The following is a 17,622-nucleotide window of genomic DNA, read 5'->3' on the forward strand; positions in this document are numbered from 1 at the left end:
GCTTCATTACCTCCTCAGTTACCTGCCAAACAAATGTGGTTAAACATGCAGGGCCACTGAGCTGCAGCAACTCTAATTAATGTAGCATAATATTGATTATTTGCAGTTAGTTAAAATAATGTTGCTGCCACTGGCACTTGTAATGCTGTGTATGTAAGACTGTGGTGTATTCCGATTGTATTGTGTATAGCAGTATGTATGCAGCATATACAGAGACCCTGAAGCTATCAGCTATTGAGGTGCTCAGTTGATGATGGTCACAGATCGGAGGAGATACAGATCCTTACTTTACCTAATAAGTAACATCATGCTTTTGTTTAAATTTACATGTTGATATAAGGAAAGATGGGTTATGTTCCTTGGTGTTGTAAAGAGCAAGGCGTAAGTTTTTCAGTGTATATGCTTGGGATGCACAAACCAAAGCCTGAAAGAGTCCTCCAGACAGCTCAGTGTTTCATGGGAAAAGCTGGATCCTGTTTAATCAGAGCCCCTAAAACTAGCGAGTGATCTAAAATTTCTTTGCTTTCTTAGAAATAGGAAGCAGCTTGCACAGCAATGTATGCAAGGGCCCAAATTATCTAAAACTACAGCATTAAACATAATGATGGTTTTATTTAATATCCTGAAGTACTGACAGTTAACAATGGCTGGAGAACTATAGCTACTAATGCTTAATATATTCATAACAAATTAAAAGGGCAGCCAACTAAATACAAATACCATGTGATTAGTGCTGTTTATACCATCCAATCCTAAAAATATAGTCACAATTAACATAACAGTCTGTACACAAAAATAAGCTCCTGCAACCATATATTCTTTAAAAAAGACCATGTTTATTTGTCCTTGAGTATGTTATACATAATGTAAGTTAAACTGGTACTGATAGTTGGCATGAAATGTATTTTTGCAGCTTCAAAAACAGGAAGGGGGCATTAAAAATGAACAGCGTAATTTGTCTAGCACTGGTTTTCAGAATGCCTGTTGTCGCAATATCTGAAATTATTTGGAACTGTGCACACCATAGCACTAATGCTTCTATGTCCTTCCTTATTCTGTGGTTACAGAAACACAGAATTAACTTATATTACAGTTGGACTCCAAGCAGTTAAAACCACAAAACCAGACACCAGCAGCTTTGAAAACCTGCTGGATTCTTGAGCACTGCGTTCAGACTTCATCCCATCTGAGTGTGTATCCAGCATGGGGCCCCTTGTCTCATGGTAGTGTTGTAACTGAGTCAATAGACAATCTTTTCCTTCATCTTAATTTATAAACCTTTTCTTTCTTTCTTATTTTTTTATTTGTCTTAGAATTCTAGATGTGAAAATATGCAGTTTTGTTTTTAGCATAAGTATGTTTCATGTAAAATATTAAGGGATATCTGGAAACTATAGGATCTCCAAAATTTCAGCCATAAGAGACAGTTAACAATATTGGAATAGAGAGACGAACATGAGATTTGACTAAGCCCATTTTTGCTGAGAGATACAGAGATACTTGATTGATTCCTAATATTCCATGAGATGCAGGTATAAAACTACCACTTTTGTGCTAACTATTTTCCTCAGTGTTGTTTTCTATTTTTCCACAGAAAGTCTTTTACCTAAGGACTGTTTGAGGGTTCTGTGGAAAATGTTTAATGATCTTGCTCTGTTTGTCTCATAAGCTTTTAAAGAGATGATGATGATGGTGGAAGCTGGACCTTTGAGTATGGACTAGCCCTGAGCTACTCTGCTTGAGGGCATACAGTGCATAGCAGTAGGACTGCAGCTGATTTACCACCGTCCACTGATGTAGACTGAGCTGCTTTTGGAATGGAGATCCTTTCTGGGAGGGACCTGCCCAAAATGTGGGGAGGTGTGGTGGGGAAAGCAAGATAAAAGGTAATGGTGTAAGAAAATAATCTTCTGACTTTGTTTTGAGCTATCACATATATAGAGAATAGACTTTGCATCTAGGTTACAACTGGAACAAGAACAGGCCATAGGTTTCAAAATGCTGGTCCAACCCCCCTGCACACGCAGGGTCACCTAGAGCACTTGGCACAGGGTGGCATCCAGGCGGGTTTGGAAGATCTCCAGAGAAGGAGACTCCACAGCCTCTCTGGGCAGCCTCTTCCAGTGCTCTGTCACGCAAACAGGAAAGAAGTAAAGGGATATTTTCTCAATGCAGATGAAATTTCCCATGTTTCAGTTTGTACCGATTACCCCTTGTTCTGTCACTGGCCACCACAGAGAAAAGTTTGGCTCCATCGTCTTTCCATTCTCCCCTCAGGTATTTGCACATGTTGATAAGATCCCCTCTCAATCTTCTCTTTTGCACCCATGCAGAAAAGCAGAATACCTCATCTGAGGATGCTGTCTTGTTCTGTGAATTCTCAAACTTAATTCTGGGAATAGAGAAAAAATGAAGGAAAGCCTCTGCTGGGGAACTGAAGAAAACTTCAGACCTGCAAGCTCAGTCTGATCGATAGAGATGCATGTCTGTGAGCTTCAAGGAGCCTGTAACAAAAGATCAAATGTGCCAGCAGCCCCTTTGCCTCAAACTACCACTTCCCATGGCATTTCTATTTGCCTTTCTCCTTATGTCAGGAAAAACTGGGAAGATTAAAGCTCTCACAAATCCCCATCTCATTCTGGGGGCACTTGACACACTTCATACTGATTTTTTTTTTTTTTTGCAGAATGGAAGCCTCTCCAGTTACCAAAATCCAGATTTACGAGTACTGCAGCTGCTGGGAAATTTAAGTTTAGTTAAAATGTTAAATTTAAAGTAATTTAATTGACTAAAGAAGTTTGCTGCCTCTAGGGTGCAGGGCTGTGCCATGGCTTCCCTCCTGCTCCTTTTCTTCTCAAAATCAGGTGCAGGCAGTGTCCCTGACAGCAAAAGGGGTGATAGCAGCACACTCTGAAGATACAATTTATGAACTCTAGAACTAAGAGGATACGAGAAGCCAGAACAACTAGTGTCACTGTCTGTTGGGTCTGCTACCAGGGCCTGTGAACTTGACCGCATCCAAAGAGGAGCAGAGTACACTGCTCTGAGGAGCGTAGTCATCTTCTGACCATCTGCATCATCTACTGTTAGGATTACCCCAGGTCCTCACACAGGAGGCATAAATTATACAAGCAGAGCTTGGCAGAATGAATTGCTGCCTCTCTCCTTCCTTGCCCCCATTCTCCTTCCTCACCTGATCGCTGGTTCATGTCTGAAAAGCGTTTGCAGGCCTGTGACTTCAGGGCGCAGTTTAAGCATGGCTGCCTTGAACACATTTTCCATGCCCAGAGCAGCGGATTGTTTTGCTTTGAGAATGATGTGGTAGCAGTGCAATAAAACCAAGTTATTGGTTATTCTCCACTTTGGCTCTGTGGGGAGGTTTCTGCCCTTGCACACACAGGTCAGGGAAACCACACTAAAACCTAGCTAGCAAAAGCACTTCTGTCCAGCAGAGGTGACAGGTACAGCTGATAGAAGTTTATTTGTTCTATATTATCACTAGGCAGATGATTAGAACAGCCATCTGTTCTTTTAATTTCTATCAGCCCAATTTAGAATTCAATAACATAGTGTCATAAGAGGCATTTACGACAAAGTCAAAATCAAATGTAATTTTTTTAAAACCATCTTGAGAATAACATCACTCCTATTTTAAGACTAACAGCATGCTCAGGGAAAAAGGCATGATAAAAGAATAATTAATGTTGCAGTTTTAAAATATTCTAATTTTCATACAAGAATACTTTACACTAATTCCACACAAAAGTGTTCACATTTTCTTATGAATTATACATGAGAATAATTTCACATAGGAAACCTAAACAGAATTATTTTAACTTATTACCAAGACCTGTAAAATTTTATTTTAATCTCTGATATTATACAGTCTAATGGAAGGCATTAAATCCTTACATAAGAGCAATTTCGTAATTGTTAATGTGACCTCTTCCCACTTTGAGAAATGAATACAAGATTTGCCAGTGCAGCTAAACTTTAATGAAGTCACTGGATTATTTAGGGCAGTAGTCAGAAGACAGTAAAATGATGGGTATGCTTCTAAGGAGTCCTCTAGAGGATTTGGGGCCCTTAGTTAATATTGGTCAAGCCTAGATTAGGCCCAGCTCTTCTTCCTCTACCCCACTTCTCTTCACAGTTTTATTACTATGATACATATGTCTTCAGAACAAATGGATCATTAGTATCTCAGAAGAAAAAAAAAGTTTCAAATAATGAATGAAGATTGGAAAAATAAGGAAACATATATTGGTAAAATACACAAATTATTCAAATACTGGTGGAAGAGTAAATCATTATATGGCTGGGTGAGTTATGTAGGGAGATTTGGACCATATGATAAAGGTATCTAATCTTAACAGGTAGTTTTTAATACAGCCAGTTCTAATGTCAAGGAAAAAAAAGGAATACAATAGATTTAATCAAGAAAATGAGGGAAATCTATTCTGTAAGATTGTGACTGTGAAAGGACATCATAATCTGTTGTGAATAACCAAAGCAACCTAGTGTGGATAAAAGAACTATGCAATTTCTGTATAAATGGAGAGAAGTTTTGTAGAGAAGAGAGTGCATTCTGCATTCATTATTACTGAAACTATAAGTGAGCAATTGTGTGCAGTAGTGTGAGGCAGACTTGGAAAGAACTTTAAAAAACTAGTAATGTGTTGGACAAAAATGCAGGAATATTTCAAGGTGTGAATAGTTCACAGTAAATGAACTAGGAAGTTCAATCAATTTAACTTATTAAAGAGATAAATAGTTTAAGAGGTAACTTCCTCATGCTCTGTAAGTACTGAAATGGGCAGATTTCTGACTAGAGAGAAAATAAAACACAGGCATAGTAAGATTCAATAACTGGGGTCAAACCCAGATACACTGAGATCACAAACAATGCACTAAATTTTAAAAGAGACAGTAATTAACCACTGGAATAATTTACCCATGGGTATCATATACTCCCTGCTACAAGAAGTCTTTAATCATGACTAATGTCTTTTTAAAAGCCGTAGCTTAACTTTCAGATTTGGACTTGACACAGGATTTAATGGGTGAAGCATGGAAGGTCAGAATAAATGACCCTAATGGTTGTTTCTAGTCCATGGATATATATCTATTTCAGTCTAGAGTGAGGCAAACATGTATTAGTGGCAGATAGGGAGCTGGAAAAAGAATTATGAGTTCTATTCCCATGTTTTTCCACTGACTTCTGCACATCAATCCATGTACCTCAGTAAATCCCATTGCAAAACAGTTAAAACAATAATTATTACTACACTTGGCTACCTCACCAAGACAAAGAGTAACAAAGATTCGTAATATCCCTTTATTTTTTTCATAAAAGACCTAATAGAGATGTTGGACCAGATTTGCAAAGGCATCAAGCATTAAAGTTTGAACCTGAGGAAACAAGTAAAAGAAGTGAACATTCAACAGCTCTGAAAATCAAATGCCAAAATTATTATAATCAACTGTTCAAAGGATTAATACAAACACTGCTGAGGAGGAATAATAAATAGGAATTATGAAATATATTTTGACAGTGTTCTTTTTAATTGTTGTGAAGGAGGCTTCTCTGCCTTCCTCCCTTGAAGCCTGCTAACAGCCAAACAAACAAAAAGCTTCAGTTTATCTGAAAGAATATTCTATTTAAAAAAAAAATCCTTATTTGGCATATTAAGTAGGTAAGTCAAAAAAAATTAGACTCTGTTGCAGTAAAGTAAGAGCAATTAAATTAAATGTGCCTCAAGAATAGAACCCTCTCCTTGATCAACAGGGTAATAAAAGCTTGTCGATCCCCATCCTGGTACATTTCTAAACACTTTCTGAAGTACAGAACAGAGAATGCACCAACACTTTGGCTTTGTCACAGTTGACAGCCTGTCAGTTTTAATGAAAATGCTCTCCGTTTAGAAGATGACAGAAATTACATGCATTTCCCCTTTTATTTTTCTGTCATCTTTTCTGTCTAGCATTTTTACAGTATAAGGAGGAGCTGGTTATTAAAGCATTACATAAGTATATAAAATATATTAAGAAGAAGAGAGGAAAAGAAAAAGCTTTAGCCCTGCAATTATGCACAATATGTGTTGGTGAGAAATGTATGCTGTGGGATAACATCTGATGTGTGACAATAACTATTTATTTTTAGTTATCTTTAAAGAGGGTGAGGCAAAAGTCTCTAGATAATGCGTTAAGTGAAGGTTTTATTATACAATTGTCTGAATAATTTCCAGCAGGAAGATGATCTAAATAATGTTAGATAGCTCAAGTATGTTCATCGCTTCTGTAGAAAACAGAACAACAAGATAACACTGAGCAATTTCTTGGCTCTGCATAGTTTTCATAAAGCTCTTTTAATAAATGGAAAGCTTCTAATAAATGTACTGGCTGTGTTTGACCCAGATGTACAAGTGTATTAGAGAAAATTTGCTGCCAGAGTTGGAGAAGGCTTCGCCTCCAAATGCAAGGCAGTACTATGTGCTCTTAAAACAACCTACATATCTACACATATCCTTCCACATGGAAGTAGGCACTCCGTATACTTCCCTAGTCTTAATTCCAGTCTAAATATTCTGGGATTAAAGTGCACAAAATAAGGGTATCGAGGAAGTGAGCTTCTTCAAAGTGCTTCATAGCGCTCTTTGAACAGAAGCTATAGATTTGATCTCTAAATTTCTGTGGCAGTTACTTCATGCTTGTCATAATAATAGAGAGAAATTTAATTATTAATGCTGGCCTGTATGGGTCATAGTTCAAAATTACAGTTACTTCTCAGAGGACCTACAGAAAATAGTGAAATATTTTAAAAAGTAGGGAAAATAGAATTTGCTTTTAAAACTTTGGATGTGTTTATATGATCTGAAAATTGGAATAATCACCAACAGCGTGACTCTTTGTAGAAATGGAGTTACGTATGTTTCACAAAGTTACAAGTTCCTAAAAAAGAACCCTTGTACAGTGAGTACCATTTCTGCCTCTCAGCTGTTTAGGTGTCCAGTCACTTCACACAAATGCACAGCATGTGCTGATTTACTGGTGGGACCACAACAGTCATAGTCACCCTATTAACACTTTCTGATGCTCGCATGTGCTCCAGGGTCACGATGTGATAGCAGCTGAGGAGCCTTTGCACTGATGTCTGCCGCAGCAATGGTTTGGTGATAGAATTGCATCCTTTGCTGGGTACATACATTTCTTAAAATGTCTAGTGCAATCCTTGGTCTGGCTCCAGAGTATATATCTCTATGCAGCTCACGGATCCATCTCAGGAACCTTGAGACCCTGATAGCCACTTGCCAATGCTGTGGACCAGTAGCACATGGCTAATTGGCTATCCTTGCTGTAATGCAGAGTGGGTCAGTGCTCACCCTGCTGGAAACAGGAGCAGGAAGAAGTTGCCTTTGCCTCCATGTCCATTATTAACCCTTAAGTTCTTAAATGGGATTCACATCTCCCAAAGCTGTCATTTCATGCTGCCTGCAGATTAAGGCAGACAAGTGGCCTTTAATTGCCTGTAGTTCGTGTAACATATTTCTTCGCAAAGGAAGATTTGTTTTATGGATATTTCAGTATGGAATTTGCATCTGACACAGGAGACCATCATCCCAGGTGTTTTCACATCAAAAATCTAAATATCCTTTCTAACCTAGAATTAGAGATGAAAGTACATAAATCTTGTTAACAGATACACAGACATTGAGTGCCTAAGTGATGAGGAAGAGATAGGTGGAATGGGTCAAGTGACTGTGTCTGAGCATTTGAGGACTGTAAAAGTAAAAAGGGCTAAATATTTAGTATAGGATATGGCACTGTAGCTAGGAGTTATAGTGTGAAAAACAGCTTCTAAAGTATATTCACAGACCAACAGGAAATACCACTTCTTTCTGAATCAATATGAAACTGCCTCCCTAAGAAATGGTAGACTTCCCCTCACCTGTGAGTTGAGGACAGTCCTGTGACACAGGGCACACCAAATGTTTGCCTAAATACTTGCTGACTCTGCTTTGTGGTTGCTAGTAGCTGTTAGCTGCCAGATATATGTAGGAGACATCATTCGCGGGTTTGCTTAAGCCAAGCTACTGAGCGGGCTAGCAAATTAATAATTGCTGGGTAAAACATTTTTATTGAATTAGCTTATTCTTATTAAACCATTTATATCATGTCCTCCAAACATTGCAACTAAACATTTTCAAATATAAGATGCAAGATAGCATCTTATGAAACAAATACGTCCTCTGTGTAAATGAGATCCGCAGCACACCCCATCACTTAGCCTACATGCACTTTATATGTTAGGCTGGAATATAATGTTGCTGCAATAGTATCTCACTGCTTCAGGGAACATTCTTGTGTTCTAGTCCCCTTTCCTTTTCACTAGCCACACTGTCCCGCACGGTAGCAGGCAGTTGCTTAACATCTTCCATGCCTCTGTGCTCGGGATTTGTTTTGTTATTATACTACTTAGTGATGCCACATCATTGGAAAAAGAAAGGCACTTTAGAAGGATATGCATAGTGTTTGTTGTATTTTTCCAATGTTGTGATCCAATTCTGCTTCCATACTTATGTCTTGATTTTGAGGAGAAAGAGTCAGCCAAAAGAAGTCATATCTGTAATTATTTTGTGATTCTGTACTCGTACAACGAAGATGGAGGTGGGCTGAGGTTGCTTTATTCAGCATTCTTTGTGTCAGTCCTGTCCTGTGATGTAAGGCATTTTAAAAAACTTTTTCCATTATTTTAGACTAAGATTTAAAGAAGATTGCCCTCTATAGTGAAACCATTTCCTTTCTCTCTTTTCTCTACTGGATTGCACATTGATGCATTTGTGAGCAAGCACCTTGACTACTGTTAATTAGAAAGACATTGTTAATTAGAAAGACATCTTTCAGAGATATATCTCTGAAGAAGATGAAATATTTCTTATTTCTTATCCCTGGATATTAGCTCTTTGTGGCTTTCATTTTTGTATATCCTTTCCCTTAATTTGGTAGTCAGGTGTGATTTTATAATACACACAAAAAGATATGCATGTTCTTCCTGAAGTGAGCTTTTCCTTGTTAAAAAAAAAAAAAAAAAAAAAACAGAAAACCTTAAAATTAAAACTTTGTTTAAGCCCTTCATTTAGACCCAGAGTCAGCGCACCTGCTTACATTGTACTTCTCCAGCTGCAGACTGCAAATGTCCACAGCAGACTAAATATTTTGGTACTGAGTTCCAAAGAGCCCAACCATTCTGGTGAGGATTGTGGTACATTAGCACATAGGAAACATGGCCAGAGAGAGGTGAGCCTGCTTCTGATGCTCATGGTCTCTACACATAGCTCAATTATGTCCAGCAGCACTGAGGTCAGGTTTTCTGTCCTTGTTTACTCTTTTGCAGTCACACCTGAAATAGTCTACAGAGCAAGTCTGTGGGTTTTATCTCTAGTATTCTTTGGCAAATAGAACCCATATCCTTGGACAAAAATTTCTTACTTTTGTGAGTTGCTTTCATCTTCACTGATGTCTTTAGTCCTTCTTTTTTTCATCCTTTTTGCTGTGTTTTCTTATTGCACCTGGGCAATGAATGTCATTTTGACTAATGCTGTTTTATTATGCATGTCATCCTAGACAGGGTTTCTAATACGTAGAACTCTGCAGGTGAATTAGTGTCATATCACACTCTAATGTTGAATTAAACTGGATTAAATTCTGCATTGGAAATTTATCATGTGTTTTATTTCAGTACCTCTTGCATATCTGTGATTGTAATGTCAACCATGGAATCCTCCTTTCCTTCACTAAACACATTTTCTGAATAGATCCCTATCTTCTGAATCTGATTCTGAATCTATTTTCTGAATAGATCCCTATCTTATTTACAGGAAGTGCACATAAATAAACATCTTTCTATGCATAACTGGCAGCTTCTAAACTGGCAATAAAACCTTCAGGATACAATAAAAACCTGCAGATATTTAAAAACAACGCAATTTCTTGTGTCTTTTAGGACCTAGATTTCTCATCACATCCACGGGAGCCTTGTATATTTTAGATGTACAGAATGAGGATGGACTGTACAACTACCGATGTATCACAAGGCACAGATACACTGGAGAAACGCGACAAAGCAACAGCGCAAGACTTTTTGTATCAGGTGCTTCCTTATATTTCATGTTGAACTAAAAGTACTGTGTATGCCTGTCTTTGGTGCGCAGAACTGATGGGGCAGGTTCTTGTGTCCATAGGCACTAATGATCGACTCCTCTGTCAAATGAATGGCAGAAGTGGTCGGCTGTGAGCTTAACTGCTGCTACTGCAAACTAAAATGTCCCCATTTTAAATTGCTTTTTATTTTTTCACCCATTTTTCTCCTCCTATTAGATATTTCCATAGAACCTGCAGGGTGCTTGGCTTGGCTTTGGCATTTATTCCAGTGATTTTATTAGGTACAGAGTGCTTTGTAAAAGGACTTTGGCTAGAATTCATCTTATTAGAAGTAGACATTCACAGAGAAAATGTCCAGTCACCTTAGCTTCTGTATAATCAGTGGAGAGGAACAGACAGTTTTAGGGGTAGTTTTTGTGACCTATTTCAGCCTCCTACTTTGGGGTGAGATGAATTGTGCCATGGTGTTTATTGCTCTCTGTTAACTGTAGCAGAAGCCCAGGGCATTTAGCTCGGCTTTAGGTACTTCTACTGCAAAAGCCTCAAGTTAGCTGAGATGCATTTTAGTTTTCCTGTTTACTCACCACACTCCTTCCCCAGGATAAAGAGTGTTTTCTCCTACTTACTTACAAGAGAGCACTCCAGACAGAAAAGGGTATGTGACCTGGCTCAAGCTGCTATGGGTACAGGTAGGCAACAGAGTTATTAGACTGCTGCCCATGGGCAGATCTACTAGTCCCGAGCCAAATGGCCTTGTACAGCACATGTGAAAACTGTAAGGCAGAAACTAGGTGGGGTATATTTTCCCTTTCCTTTCTATATGCAAATCATCTCATAATTATAATACAGTACTGAATTTCTCCAATTCTCTCTTCCCACCATCTTGTGGGGGAGGTGAGAAGCAGGAAGAGACCCTAGGCCTGGGTTTTCAGCTTGCTCTTGAACACGCCTGTATAAGATTAGCTCTTCCCCATCTCTCCTCCCCTCTCACATTTTCTGGACACTTGTAGCTGCACCCTAAGTTTCAGTGTGTTTACATTGATGATTTGTTCCCAAATCAGGAGATTTAGCAAGCAGCATGTCTGAGGCTTTCTGCTTTCTTGTACTGTGTCCTTGTGTTATAGAAGGCGTGTCCAGCTACCCACTGAAAAGCCTACATAATTTTTTTCCCTTTTACTAAGTAGCCACATAACCTTAGTCCTAAAATTTCATCAGGGTATGGTGACCATTACAAGCTAACAGTTATAGATATCATTCTCCTCTTGTCTTGACCTTATCCTATTTTTTTTCAGTCTTTTTATCTGAAAAATCTAGTGATTAGATCTCAATTCCCAATCCTCACTTTGAGAGCCATACGGAAGAGAGAAGTGGGCAGAAAGGTTTGCATTAGCAACATACTTCTTGCCCAGTATGAGTATTGCTGAAGAATTCTGAAGCCTTCTGAACACACAAATCAGTTCTTAAATATACTAATGCTAAAAATAGTGTGATTGTTCAGGTTAGAATTACTTACCAGTCAGATCCAGAAGCTCCTTCCTTTGATATGCGAGCCCTGTGGGTAAAACTCTTGTCTTTACTTTTTTCCAGCCAGATGAAGAAATATTATTCCTGCACAATAATCTGCCTACTTTGGTCTTACAAGGAAAGGCAGGCTCTTCTCCTTCTAGCTGGCTCAATTTTATGGTCTCTTTCCGTATGAAATCATGCTAGGGCTGAGCCAGTGATAATATAAATAAAATTGGGCTTGTATCTTGGTTACCACAGGAAATTTTCTAGTTATTTCACTGAAAAGCAGGGAAAAGTAAAAGTGTGGTCCCTTCTGTAATTCATGTGCCCTGTCTGGACTACCTAAAAAGATGTTCCATGTCTGGACTTCCTTTTTTATTTTCCTCCACAGAAGCACAGACCAAAGTATTGTAGTTATGGACAGAGTTGGTCTCTAAATATTTCTCTTACATGTTTTCTTTTCCTTTAGTGGATCTTTCTATATTTAAAAGTAGTGAGTCTTTTAAGAACTGAGATGAGAGTCCATGAATATAGTCTATATCAGAGTCCATGTATATTCTACATACACTTCATATGCATTTTTTGCTTGCCTTTTATTCTCTGCTTAGCTGAGGATGAAGTGTTTGGTGGTGAATATTCATTACAGTTTATCAATTCATGCAAAATCTTGAATAGCTACTGGCTGATATGTTTCTAATGAGAGAGATAAGAAGTTGCTTTAAGAAGAATGTATTGGTGCCTTCATTTCCTTAACTTTGCAGGCATCTACAGAGAGAAAAAAAAGAAAAAAAAAAAAAAGTGGACATCTTCCAATTTGGCATGTAGAGATTTATTTAGCTGTTGACACAAAAGTTACTGGACATGTATCGCTTGAATTTAGCATGGACTGCTCATTTTAATATGCTTTTCATTTAATGGCAGAGACATGCCTTGTAAGCATACATAGCTAACTAGTTTAAAATTCATTTGGTAATGTCAAAGTAGTTGCAATCACACCTACATCTAATCAACTGCTGTGTCGATATACCCTCAAAGAGACCAATGTGTTAGACATGAGTAAAAGGAGTTGATCAGTGTGGGAACTTTCTCTGCGAGACAGGAATCTTAGCAAAGTGGGTTAAAGAATATAAGCAACTATTGAAATAAGCCTTCTTTTTGCTATTTTATTTATTTATTTATCAACTATTTGTTGATTTATTATTTAGTATTTATGATGCAGTAGCTCCAAGATGTCTTAACTAGGTGGGTTTCCATTGTACTGCATGCTGCACAAAACTAGAACACATCAGTCTCTTTCCCCAAGCATTTTCAAGCTAAAAGACCCAGCCTCACAAGTATTTTATTATCTTTTGTGAGGTACATGCACCTCTCAGGAGGTGATCTGCCAGATTTCTCTGAGATGCACAAATGCATCCAGGCAGCTGCATAAGTGTGTTTAGTTGAAAACTGCTTTTTCAGTAAGTTGAGCACAGAAAGTCGGAGTATTAAGCTGTAAATTGCTCTTGCCACCTCAAAAGACCTGTCTGTTGGGTAGTCTACAGAGGGCGATTCCCATGTCTTCCCATCCATTTCTTTTCTGGGAATAAATCACTCCTTTAATTCAAAACCTTCTAACTGCTGAGAAACATGAAGAATGTGTTTGCTTCATTCTAGTTGAGCAATGCAGGGACAGAAGTAATAATTGTAAAGGCAACATGTTTCTGGCTCCCCATCCCTCTGATGGGAGACATGAAGAATGATCAGAGAAATGATTGCCACCTGGAAAAAATCCAGTGGGAAGGTTTCCAAGTAGTCATGAGATATTTCGTTAGTTCATGCTGCTGGATCTCAGCCACCACTACTGAGGTATTACAGACTAATGGCTGGGGCACAGTAGCAAGCTGTAGTATATAAAGCACTGGGGAGCAAGTCAAACAATAGAGGAGAATAAATATTGGCATATTGCTCGGTGAATGAAATAATTTTAATGCTCCTATTGAAACCCCTTATTTGCTCTTTCAGATCCAGCGAATTCAGCTCCATCTATTCTAGATGGGTTTGACCATCGTAAAGCCATGGCAGGACAGCGAGTGGAGCTGCCTTGCAAAGCATCAGGGCACCCGGCACCAAAGTATCGTTGGCTGAAGGACAATGTTCCCTGGGAGCCTGACAGCAGGTTTCGGCAGACGGTTACAGGTCTGCTGATAGAGAACACGCGTCCCTCGGACACTGGCAACTACGTCTGTGAGGTGTGGAACAACTACGGCACTGCTGAGATGATAGGGCGGTTATATGTAAAACGTAAGTGCTTGTACTAAGTTAATTTCTTGGTCCGCTTCTTGCACAGCAGTTTGCACCTGGGGAAAAAAGTTGCTTGCTATAACTTCTGTTTTGTTACTTGAACATTAGCAATGCTTAAACTTTTCAAAGTTGATCCACATCAGAAAGTAGACTCTGCAGAGATGTGCTAGTTGGACAACTGAGTGATCAGAAGTGCAAATAGATGCAATTTATAATGTGGCTATATAATTTATCACATAGAGAATATGTAATTTAGAAGCTTGAACTGATTGCTTAAAAAGAAATTGCAAATGTTCTCATGAATAAAGCTGCCAAACTCTTGTTGCTATGACCCATGCTGTTCAGTAATATTGCATACTCATACCTCTGCTAAGTTGAGTATTCATGTGTGAATATTCTGAATGTTTCACAAATGCTCGCACAGGTAATTATTACTGAGAAGCTCTGCACTGGAAGAGTGTTATTCTTCTTTTGTTAAAAAACAAAAAAATATTGGAATAGAAATAATACTTAATATACTGCTTTAACACAGTGCAAAAGGGAGATGGCCCTGAACAGTTCAGGCCATAAAAAATTACTTTGCCAATAATTACACCCAACAGATCTGGGTGAAATAAAACAGAGATCTTAGGTCAATAATTTTTGAAGTATAGTGGAGAGGAGCTTTGCTTTCTTAGTATATTCATGAAAATTAGTTGAATTCAACCCACCGTATATGATATAAAGTCAACACTTGAAGAGAGAAGGTGTAATGATAATTATAGTGATATCAAAAGCATTCTGAAGATGCCTAGTGGATTGTTTTACTTAGGGACACAGTGATCAACTGGCCAGCACATTTCTCCTGAATCAGATTGGCTGGAAGCAACAGTTGGAAAGACTTTCAATGTCCTTTGTAGTGGAAGTCGTGGTCCACTTTCTTGAATCATCTTGGCTCTAAGATACTATTGGTACCCTTGGGTTTGCTTTTTTTGTTTAATTGCTCATTGCAAGTTTTGAACCTTTGTGGTCTTCTCTATAGGAAACTTGGAAGTATTTAGTGACTCATAGTATGCATTTGAGCATACTTTAAATATTACTCTGGAACATTTTAAGGAAGTATATTACATAATGTGATCTGGAATGACTGGAGCCACTGACCAATGTTCCTCCCCAGGCCTCTGTCCCCAGTGGGAATGTTTTTGGCAACATGTAGTGGAAAAGCAGTAAAATTTCTTCCAGTGATTGTATTCTAAACAGTACAGAGAATGAGTTAGTTCAGGAAGTTTTTTTTATGTATATGGATGTACATATATGTTTGTATGTAAGGTATTGTAAGAAGTTAGTAGTAAAAAATGCAATGTATTTAGTACCGGGAATGATATTAGTGTTGGTTATATATATATAAAAAAATGTATTATGCCTTTCATTCTTATTGGTAAAGGCAGTATTGAACTCACATCATCCATTCTGAATGTGCCCTACAAAGTAATCCATTATGTTTATAATGAAGCCAAACCAAAATATACAAAACATGTATGAAAGTTTGCATTCAGTAATGCCAGTAACTATGAGGGGTCAGGATAAAGATTGTTTTCTTACATTTAACTTTATTACTATTTTTCCACAATGCACATTCTATTTATTTATTTTATTTTTTAAATTAAAAATTTTTGGTTTTTTATTAGGAAGCTATATCCTGTTTATTACGGCTGACTGAAAGTACTGTTGACTGATATGTTGGGGCAAAAAAATTAGTGAGCCCACACAGGGAAACTGTTAAAGAAAGACAGATCCCACTGATGTCTATGGGTTCATCTATTTTAACATTTTAGGGTGGATCCTACATTCTGTAGATGAACATCTCCTGACCATAGGCATTCACTGCATATGTTCACATCAGGGAGTGGTTTTGGAACATGTGAACTAATCTCCTTTTGGATGAAACTGAACCAAAAGATGAGCTTCAGGAATGCATCTAATGCACCTCCAAGGTCCAGACTAATCGAAAGCAGTGTCCTACCTTCCAAAAACATGTGTAGTGCTGATGGCACATCAAGCATTTTATTTTGTAGGCCTTCTGCTGCTATTCATTTAGGCATAATTTAGGATTATATCATGTGATAAAAGAGTTATTCCTATAGGTGTAAGCATTGTATTCTGAATGCTGATGGGAAAAATGCTTGATAAATCAATGAGTCATCTTTTTGTGTATGTTTGTTTGTTTGTTTTGTTTTGTGTGTGTGTGATTTGTTATTTTCCATAGCTGAGAATTATTTTTTCACTCACATATAACTGTACATCCATACTTAACATTCTCCACTTTCCCTTCTTTCCCTCTCCTTCTTTTTCCTCTTAAATCTTCAGAACCACTAAAAGCCACAATCAGTCCACGGAAGGTAAAAAGCAGTGTTGGTAGTCAAGTGTCCTTGTCCTGCAGTGTGACGGGAACTGAGGACCAGGAGCTCTCCTGGTACCGTAATGGTGAAATCATCAACCCTGGTAACAACGTTCGCATCACTGGAATCAACCGGGAGACCCTCATTATGGATGGCATGGCCAAGAGCGATGGTGGTGCTTACCAGTGCTTTGTGCGCAAAGACAAGATGTCTGCTCAAGACTATGTTCAGGTGGTACTAGAAGGTCAGTCAGTTGGTAATTCTGGTTGTTATAAAGTATTAGGATAGTTCCAGAATATATGTGTCGTCTTTGATGTCACTGTTGTAAATGAGGTATAGAAGGCCCTAAATAAAAAAAAAGCAGATACCCATGAGGTTTCAGTGGGGTTCATTGTATCTCCTGTGCTGAAGAAAAGCTAAGGGGAAAGGGAATAAAATTATTTGAAAAAATATATCCCTCCCGAGTCCTTTGAGTTTTTCTTTTTTTTTGAGGAGGGGGTGGTGGGAGAATTGAGTGCTGATTTTTTTATACAGCTTTCTGAGCAGGACGAGAGAGAAGAGGTCTCTATTCAACTCCAAATATCTCCTTCATGGCATGGCTTTTCTGGTTGGATATATTGGCTGAAGGCACGGAGACCATGTTAAGTAACTGGCACACTGTTCCACATTATAATCAAGTGAAGAAAATTATCAGTTTGTACAGAGCCAGATCGCTAATGAGGCTGTAGTGTGGTTGTGGCATGGACACTATTTTTAGAGTCTTTATAGAAAAAGAGGAGATTACCTGCTTGGACCTAGTTACCTCGGCAACCATCTCCTCTGACTAAGAAAGCCTAAAGAGCATATTGATAATCTATCATGATGTCGAGAGAGTGCAGGTTATCAGAGAGCAACAGCAGGAAAGATTTCAAAAACACCCAGGTCTCGCTGGGAAAATAATGTTTGCTTTCATCTCTCCAAAAACCTTGTCACTTGAATTAAGGAAAAAAGGAGAAGTGGGGTGGCAGAGATAGATACTTACTGTGCACACCCACAGATATATTGGTCCTGTGGCAGTTTCTTTTCAGGACAAAAAAAAAGCCCCTTTTTTGTTTTTGTTTTGTTTTCTGACAGATGGCAACATTTAATACACCGGAAATAAAGGGAATTCAAAGGTGAAAATGCATAAATAAATATTTTAGAACTTTGTCACCGAGCAAGTAGGACAGAAACGTTGGGTGATTGGGAAAGAAGAAAAAATATGAATTCAAATCAAATGCCTCTCTTGGGATGCTTACAGCATTCGGCATTCTGGGAT

At 38.2% G+C, this 17,622-nt stretch overlaps 1 protein-coding gene across 1 annotated transcript in view; it reads left to right on the top strand.

The window, feature by feature from the left end:
- The window catches only part of DSCAM (DS cell adhesion molecule), a 367,604-nt gene that overhangs the window by 185,954 nt on the left and 164,028 nt on the right, over positions 1-17,622 (top strand). The window contains exons 3-5 of the mRNA XM_088539324.1: positions 10,004-10,150; positions 13,669-13,947; positions 16,294-16,569. Coding sequence (XP_088395450.1) covers positions 10,004-10,150; positions 13,669-13,947; positions 16,294-16,569 — 702 coding nt within the window. The remainder of the gene's footprint in view (positions 1-10,003; positions 10,151-13,668; positions 13,948-16,293; positions 16,570-17,622) is intronic.

This window comes from Tinamus guttatus, unplaced genomic scaffold, assembly GCF_059628265.1.
Source record: "Tinamus guttatus ecotype Peru unplaced genomic scaffold, ASM5962826v1 Tinamus_guttatus_pri_ptg001602l, whole genome shotgun sequence".
NCBI lineage: Eukaryota > Metazoa > Chordata > Aves > Tinamiformes > Tinamidae > Tinamus > Tinamus guttatus.